Source organism: Limanda limanda, chromosome 19 (genome assembly GCF_963576545.1).
Source record: "Limanda limanda chromosome 19, fLimLim1.1, whole genome shotgun sequence".
NCBI lineage: Eukaryota > Metazoa > Chordata > Actinopteri > Pleuronectiformes > Pleuronectidae > Limanda > Limanda limanda.
The window spans coordinates 21,890,368-21,899,580 of record NC_083654.1 but is presented as its reverse complement, the minus strand read 5'-3'; the positions used below and the strand labels follow the sequence as shown (position 1 = coordinate 21,899,580).

General features: G+C 38.3%; 1 protein-coding gene across 1 annotated transcript; it reads left to right on the top strand.

Moving 5' to 3' along the window:
• Positions 1-216: 216 nt before the first annotated feature.
• Positions 217-8,698, top strand: styk1a (serine/threonine/tyrosine kinase 1a). Its single transcript, XM_061092345.1, has 9 exons — positions 217-271; positions 3,019-3,219; positions 3,351-3,578; positions 5,218-5,399; positions 6,020-6,100; positions 6,355-6,569; positions 6,685-6,725; positions 7,709-7,805; positions 8,503-8,698. The coding sequence occupies exons 1-9, from the start codon at positions 217-219 to the stop codon at positions 8,696-8,698; spliced, it is 1,296 nt and encodes a 431-aa protein (XP_060948328.1).
• The last annotated feature ends 515 nt before the right edge of the window (positions 8,699-9,213 follow it).

Genomic DNA, 9,213 nt, shown 5'->3' with positions numbered 1-9,213 from the left:
TCAGATTAAAAACAGAAACCGATCCCAGTTTACATTTGCAGTGTGAATCTAGATCTAAATGTATCTGGGTGTGTGAGGCACCGGTTACTGAAGTTCTCTGACAGCTCCGGAAACAACCGGTAGTTATTAAAGAGGAAGAAGCGGCTCGGGGGGGTAGTGTTGATCTCCTCCTCCTGCTGATAGTCAAACTGATCTGTTCCTCTCTTCCTCTGCAGCATGTCGTCCAACTCCACCGTCGATAACCTGTGTGCACCGGACGACCACCTCTGCCGTAAGGACACCATTACTCCCCCTTTCTCCCCTTTTCTCCCCCACTCCTCCTTGTCTCTTCCCCCTGTTTCCTTCTCATTCTCCTCTGCTAATGAGCTTCCCCTGCAAACGTGAATCGCGCCCATATTTTATAGTCTTTTATTTCAGCTCAACAACAAATACACAACAAAAAGGCCACTTCAGATAGTTTCCCTTCAACTCATCCTTGAGATTTCAGGTCACACACAGACGGACAACCTGAGGACATGATGTCTCCGGCCACTAGCTGGCGCTGGCGTAGAGACATGAAAACAAGACGCTAACACACGGTGGAAAATCAGAATCATCAGAATCAGAATCAGAAGTATTTTATTGCCAAGTACGTTCACACATACAAGGAATTTGCTCTGGTTATTGGTGCAAACAATGAACATAGAAACATAAAAACACAATAAATACAACATGCATAGGAGAGCAATAAAAAAATAGGAAACCAGTATATATTTACTCACTGTATACTTCTTATTTACTCACTTTTTACCCATATTTATACAAAGAAACATTTATTTTGACATAAACATTTCTGAATAAAAAATATATAAAACATAAAAGATATAAAAAGTGAAGTAAAAAGTGTAATGCTAAATGCAAAACAGTGATCAGTGTCAGATTGCAAAATGATGCTACTGCCCCAGATGAAGATTCACAGCTGCTCACCTGAGACTCACACATATTGTGTAGTAAAAACCTCCTGTGATCTAAAGGGGAAACTGATCTAACAGCAGCAGCAGTATCTCAGAAACCTGCCACACCCACTCACTTCAAAACAAGCTCCTTTTCTCTGCCTTTACATTCACAGCACTGACATCAAACCTCCTCAAACTGCTGCCGGGGTTTATTCCTGTAAATCTTCTGTATTGATTAATTAAAATCAGAATCGACAGGCTTCTCCTCTCGTTTCCTGATATGTCTTCATCCATCTCTCTTCTCTTGATGATCATTCTCTCATTCCTGATATTTGAATGTGCTTTTCTATCTTTTGCTTTTCGTCTTCTGATTCTCATTCGTCTCATGTTCACTACAGTAAATACCAGCAGCGGCCTCGATGCCTGGATGATTCTGCTGAGGTTGTGTTGACATGAAATATAAAGCTCCTGGATTTGTCCAGGTTGAAAGTCTCTAACCTTACGAAGTGATAAATAAGTATTAGTAACGATAACATATTATAAAACTGCCAGTTGCAGATTGCAGTGATGTTGCAACCTCCAGATAAAAGACTCACAGCGATGTGTGGTTACACAATTAGAACAAATAACTACTCCTGACTCACCGAGAAGCCTTTATGAACTCAGAGAGATTATTATATCTGGATAAGTCATTTCTTGTTTGCATGTTTAAGCTTCACTAGAAAAACCAGTAGAAGGGAACAGGGACACCAGCAAACCCAGAGCTACTGGACGTGTGTGGTGTGGGAAGTTCAAGCTCAGACCACAAAGTCTTAACTGAGAATGAAAAGAAAAGTTTTATGATTCTGCAGATCCGTCACCACACCAAAGAATGTGTCAAAACCAGAACACGACAAACACGACACACACACACACACACACACACACACACACACACACACACACACACACACACAAGGGGATCTGAGGAGAGATGGCTTCTGCTCCAGATCACAGGCCTTTGTTCCAGTGTTTTACAAGGGTGTGTGTCTGTGTGTGTCTTTGTGTGTGTGTGTGTGTGTGTGTGTGTGTGTTTCTACCCAGAGCCTTGTATTCACAGGGTTGTCAGTGAAGGGTCAACATGAGGGATAGTTGATTTGATAAAAGGATCAACTGACAAATAGAAAACTTTAAATCTAACAATGGAGCTAAACTTTTATATTTCCTGCTGAGTAACGTGCAAATAAAGGATTTAAGGTGCAGGGTGGAAACTTCTCCAGCTTCTAATAACAGTGACTCAGCAGCTTGTCAAAGAATCAATCTCTGAATGTCAGTCATGAGTCGATGAGTCAGAGTTCGTCTCTGTCTCTTTGTCCAATTACAGCTCAACTTGGCTATGTGCACAATGCAGGAGGACAAAGGCTGTTGTGTTAGCGGTGAAGTTAGGGTTGGACCAACGTACCCGACGACATGGGACCTCGCTCCAAAATATAGAATCAGAAAAATAAATTATTGATTTATGTTCTTGTCACATGTGAGGAACGTCACTGACACGACCACTCCCACGCTGACGCCTTCCAGACATTTTACAAAGTTCCAGAGCAACTGACTGAGACATTTACGTTCTCCAGAAAATGTGCAGACTTCAGTGCACGTCTGGAAAAATACCTGTTTGTCCACATGACTAAAACTTAGTTAAACTGGTAAATCTCTGCACGGTTCTGAATTATTACATCACTGACCCATCGGAGGGCACTGCTGATATTTGCATTCAAACATAGTGTTAGTCACTGAGCTATGAATCCACACATCAGCACGGCTGTTAGTGGAGGATGATGTCATGTTGAGATGGATCAACCTGTCAACACTTCAGAGGTGAAACCATTTTAACGTCCTGTCAAAGTGCCTCAAGCAGAACACTGAAACTAAACCTGCTCAACGTAAAGCACAATGCAAGTAGGACAAAGTGTGTTGGACACAGATGATCACACACAGCCTGAGGACAGAGGGACTGAGGACGTAGAAGTCTTCCAGTCTGTCCTCACTCCCCTGAGCTTCTTCTCCTCAGACCTGACAGTGACACCTCCTCTCTCTCCTCCCTCAGTCACCAGGGAGTACATGCAGGCTGTGATCATCGTCCCCACGCTGCTGTTCCTCGCAACGCTGGTCACTTTGCTCTTCTTGTTCCTGAGGAGGTTCTGTCCTGAGAAGAAACGTCCTCGAGTGACGACACCTGGAAACTACAGCTCGGCCCGCAGACACACACAGAGGCACAGCCACAGGAGTCACCTGCAAGGCATCGATGGTGAGTGAGCAGCCATGAAGCTGTGTGTCGGAGTCTCCACATTTGTCTTGTTATATTTTTCATTTCACATCAATTTTCTAAATATCTCCACAGACAGATTCATCCTTCTGCTTTCATCTGTATCTCTGTAGCTCCTCCTGGAATCGACCCACTAGAACACGAGGAGCTGCCCATGTCAGTGCAGCAAGTGCAGCAGAATGTCCGGCCTGCATTCCCACAGACGTCCACCGAGAGGCGTCACAACGCCTTCAGCCAGGTCACCGCCCTGCCGATGACCTTCTACATCAAACCCACAGACACAGTCAGTCTGTACAGAGCCCGCATGGACAACAGGGACGTGGTCCTCAGAGTGCTGAGAGGTGAGCCGAGCCGAGCCGAGCCGAGCCAGGCCAGACCCACAGAGGAGGCTCTGCTCTCTGTGCTGCTGCTGAAGGATCCAGACAAATATGTTGTTTTGTTCCTCAGCGGCTGAAAGATCCCGAGAATGTTCTGTTGACTTGTTTACAGAACATAAAGTTTTGTTCTTTAGTTTTCCCCTTGAAATCAAACTGAGGACGTCAATTTGTAGCTGTTCAAAAACTATAAGATGCACTGATATATACCACGAAAGCTGTATTTTTGTGACTTGTCAAATCAAAAATGTTGAATTGACATGTCAATCAATCAATCAATCAAATTTTATTTGTACAGCCCATATTCACAAAGCCCAATTTGTCGCATAGGGCTTTAACATTGTGTGATATCCTCTGTCCTTAACCCTCAACAAGAGTCAGGACAAACTACTGAAAACCTCAGAGAGACACATGTGAGGATCCGTCTCCCATGTGTAGCTAATATGTTTGAATACAATTGAATAAGATAGATAGGTAGATAGATAGATAGATAGATAGATAGATAGATAGATAGATAGATAGATAGATAGATAGATAGATAGATAGATAGATAGATAGATAGATAGATAGATAGATAGATAGATAGATAGATAGATAGATAGATAGATAGATAGATAGATAGATAGATAGATAGATAGATAGATAGATAGATGGATAGATGGATAGATGGATAGATAGATAGATAGATAGATAGATAGATAGATAGATAGATAGATAGATAGATAGATAGATAGATAGATAGATAGATAGATAGATAGATAGATAGATAGATAGATAGATAGATAGATAGATAGATAGATAGATAGATAGATAGATAGATAGATAGATAGATAGATATAGATAGATAGATAGATAGATAGATAGATAGATAGATAGATAGATAGATAGATAGATAGATAGATAGATAGATAGATAGATAGATAGATAGATAGATAGATAGATAGATAGATAGATAGATAGATAGATAGATAGATAGATAGATAGATAGATAGATAGATAGATTACTTTATTCATCCCCGAAGGGAAATTAAGTCGTCATAGCAGCCGGTATATTTGAATACAATAAAATACAATACAATAAAATAAAAAATATTGAGGTAGAAAGAATAAAAACAGAAACACAAGATAAATAGGTAGATAAGGTGCAGTGGCAAGATGATGGTAATAGTACTGATGATATGATGGTAATGTTATTGTTACACAGTATATAAAAATAGTACAGTATATATAGCAGTATATAGTAATAATGGCAGCAACAGTAAATATAATAATAATAGTAATATAATGATAATAATTATAACATGTACACATGTATAAATATGTGTATATAGACTTATGTATACAAAGAATATACAGAGCGTATGATACAATATATGATATATAGTAGAGGTATGAATATAAGTATTTGACTCTACAATAGATAATATAATATACTATGAGTGTAAGAATATGTAGACAGAGTGTGTAAAAGACAATATTATTGTATGAAATGATATATAATATCAATATGGTTTATATGAACACATATCACATATGATGTGAAGTAAGTGTATATAGAGCGGAGTGTTGAACGTAACTAATGTTGTCGTCTGAACTCCGCCTCCAGAGAGAGCGAGCAGCAGTGAGGAGGAGCACTTCCTGGACTTCGCCTCCTTCGTCTCGGGACTGGGACGCCACCCGTATCTCCCCGAGCTGCTGGGCGTGGTTTCATTGCAGCCGCCCATGATGATGGTGATGGAGGAGCTGCAGCACAGAGACCTGCTCGGGTTCCTGTGGAGAAGCAGACAGGTACAGTAATCTATTACAAATACCAGATTGTTCAATCTAAGGTACAGGAACATCTACACAAACGTGCTCAGACTATTAAACTGCGGTCGATGAAGATTTATAAGCAAGAAAAGAAACATTTATATACATCTTTTCTGCTTTATTTATTCTGTGAAATGAAAGTTTTAAAACGGGCAAACATAGATGCTGATACAGCTCTTATCGGCCGATATTATCTGCCAATAATAAATCGATGAATCAAAAATATCCTCTATGACGACCGAGAGGTGGATTGTTAACAGAATTATACGGTGGTATAGTTAATTGAAATATATACTTAACTTTCAAAATCAAATTGCTTATATTTTCTTTAAACCAATTACTGCTTTATGCCTGTGTGTGGCAGTGTTGGGCAGCATACATACATACACATACATACATATATATATATATTAATATCCTCTACTGACAGACACTAGTAACCCTAGTTCCCTCTGCATTGACAGGTACAGTAAGTTAATTGACTTCTATTATATATCACAGACACACCAACCTGACACGTAGCCCCAGAGAAGGAGTGGGGGTGTCACCACATGAAAAAATAACAAACAATATTCGCTTTTCTTCTTCTTCTTCTACAGGACAGCGGAGGGTCAGAGTCGTCCTGGGACATGACAGAGAAGAGGATCCACATCATGGGAGGACAAGTGGCCTCAGCTCTGGTTGGTTCTTCTGTTGTTTGTCCCTCTCGCTGCTTCATGGACTAAAAAGAAATGTGAAATTCTGTAATTCCATAAGCAAATGTGTTATCGGGTTCTTTGTTTCCTCCTGATGACTCAGCTGTTGAGGCAACAACCAGTTACAACAGTAGAGACCATAATATATGTAAAAGTCTGGATGTGTTATGAAGTATTCTTGTGATGCTCCACCGCTCCTCCTCCTCCTCCTCATCACCCGTCTTCATCCGACCATCCAGGAGTACCTGCACAGTAAAGGCTGTATCCATGGCAACGTGGGGGCCCGCAGCGTCCTGGTTGGTGGAGATCTGACGGCGAAGCTGTGGGGTTTGGGCTCGGCCTATCGACGGAGACCGCAGCCCAGTTCGCCGGGGGAGTTCCAGGACATGGAGATGAAGAAGTGGCAGGCGCCTGAGGTTCTGGCCAGAGGAGTCTTCAGTCCCAGCAGCGATGTGTGAGTGTGTCACTGTAATTAAAGGACTAAAAATCTTTATGTCTTTATGAATTTCTATCCACATGTGGAACCAAACTCTGAATAACCTTCTCTTATCCATGTCTTCTCTTGACAGATGGTCTTTTGGTGTCCTGCTCTATGAAATGGTGACTTTGGGTGAGTGAATATTCAGCTATTAGATAGATAGATAGATAGATAGATAGATAGATAGATAGATAGATAGATAGATAGATAGATAGATAGATAGATAGATAGATAGATAGATAGATAGATAGATAGATAGATAGATAGATAGATAGATAGATAGATAGATAGATAGATAGATAGATAGATAGATAGATAGATAGATAGATAGATAGATAGATAGATAGATAGATACATAGATAGATACATAGATACATACATAGATACATACATAGATAGATAGATAGATAGATAGATAGATAGATAGATAGATAGATAGATAGATAGATAGATAGATAGATAGATAGATAGATAGATAGATAGATAGATAGATTACTTTATTCATCCCCGAAGGGAAATAAGTCGTCATAGCAGCCGGTTTATTTGAATACAATCAAATAAAATACAATACAATAGAATAAAATAAAAAATATTGAGGTAGAAACAATAAAAACAGAAACACAAGATAAATAGGTAGATAAGGTGCAGTGGCAAGATGATGGTAATAGTACTGATGATATGATGGTAATGTTATTGTTAGACAGTATATAAGAATAGTACAGTATATATAGTATATAATATAACATAATATATATTTATATATGATAGTAATTATACCAATACAATAGCAGTATATAGTAATAATGGCAGCAACAGTATATAATAATAATAGTAGTAATATAATAATAGTAATTATAATTATAACATGTACACATGTATAAATATGTGTATATAGACTTATATATACAAAGAATATACAGAGGGTATGATATAATATATATAGTAGAGGTATAATCATAGCATTGGGCTACATTTAGATACATTTGAGCTGTTTATTATCATTTACATGGTTATATTATGATCTAATAAACAAATCCTTCTGTGACCTAAGCATTGGAATCGTGCAGCAGCTGACAGACTTCACACTAATGCATGAAACCCCCCCGTGTCTGCAGGTGACCCCCCGTTCGCTCAGATCCCGACGACTGAACTTCTGCAGCATCTGCAAAGAGGAAAGAATCTGAAACGACCAGCGACTTGTTCCAGCTCCTTGTAAGACCAACAGCAGAAAACTGGCTTTATTAAAGAGAAGAAATATCATAACTCGACCTGAGAACATCCAGGTTGAGATAAAAGGATTCTGAATTGTCAAAAATATGATTAAATGTAAAAGTGTGATTTAAACACTTTCTATTCCACCAATTAACGCTACTGTAGCTATTTAATCTAACTACATATGCCATTAGCTTAATTATCCTTTATTAAACAACACTAAAAACCTTGTACTAGTTTCCACAGAGTATAACGATTTCAAAGAGTCATTTAAACTAAGTGTTTATTAAGTTAAACTTTGTGTATGTGAAGTTAAACTAAGTGTTTATCAAGTTAAACTTCGTATTTATTATATTAAACTTCGTGTTTATCAAGTTAAACTTCGTATTTGTTACGTTAAACTTCGTGTTTATTAGGTTAAACTAAGTGTTTATTAAGTTAAACTTCGTATTTATTAAGTTCAACTTTGTGTATGTGAAGTTAAACTAAGTGTTTATCAAGTTAAACTTCGTATTTATTAAGTTAAACTTCGTGTTTATCACGTTAAACTAAGTGTTTATTAAGTTAAACTTCGTGTTTATTATGTTAAACTTAGTGTTTATTAAGTTCAACTTTGTGTATGTTAAGTTAAACTAAGTGTTTATAAAGTTAAACAAAGTGTTTATCAAGTTAAACTAAGTGTTTTACCTGTTGACAGATTCTCCCTCATCACTTCCTGTTGTCACTGGAACCTCAAGCAGCGTCTCTCTATCCAACAAGTGATTAACAAACTTCAGGCGGGAGAGAAATCAGCCAATGGGAGGACAGTTCTCAGAGCGCCTCAGCCAATCGACATCGAGAGATACCTGAGGGAGGCGGGATATGGAGAGGCCTTCAACTATGCTGTGCTCTGATTGGCTGAGAGCGTCATGCGTTAGCACGATGATTGGATGTTCACTCGCACCTGAAAAACTGCTGCAAGAGCTAATGATGAATGAAGAACTTTATTAGAAAATATTGTAAATATTGAAGAAGCCTTTTTTAAATATTGTTTGAAAGATTTATTGTAAATATTGTTGGTGAGACATATTTTTGTTTTGCACTTGTTTGTTGGATTTATGAAGCACACTCACTTTTTTATATTTAATATATTGAAAATAAACTTGAAGTCAAACAAATGTCTTGTGATGATGAGATGATGAACGGGTTCTTCAGACCAGTTTTGGTAAAAGTCAGATTCTTATGTTTCTTTGTGGTGAGCAATGTTAAAAGTGTCGGTTATGAAGAAAATACCAAACAAGCAACTTTTAATTAATCACAGATTCAAGTAGGAATATTCAACATGTAATAAATTAGATGAACACAAACTATGCTGATCCAGTGGATATTTCAGCCTTTCAACGCTGGTACAAAGATGTAGAATAAAGAC

Coding starts and splice junctions, on each gene's coding strand:
- styk1a (XM_061092345.1), top strand. CDS start 217: ATGTCGTCCAACTCCACCGTCGATAACCTGTGTGCACCGGACGACCAC. Junction 5,400..6,019: donor TCCTGTGGAGAAGCAGACAG/GTACAGTAATCT, acceptor CTTCTTCTACAG/GACAGCGGAGGGTCAGAGTC. Junction 6,101..6,354: donor GACAAGTGGCCTCAGCTCTG/GTTGGTTCTTCT, acceptor CCGACCATCCAG/GAGTACCTGCACAGTAAAGG.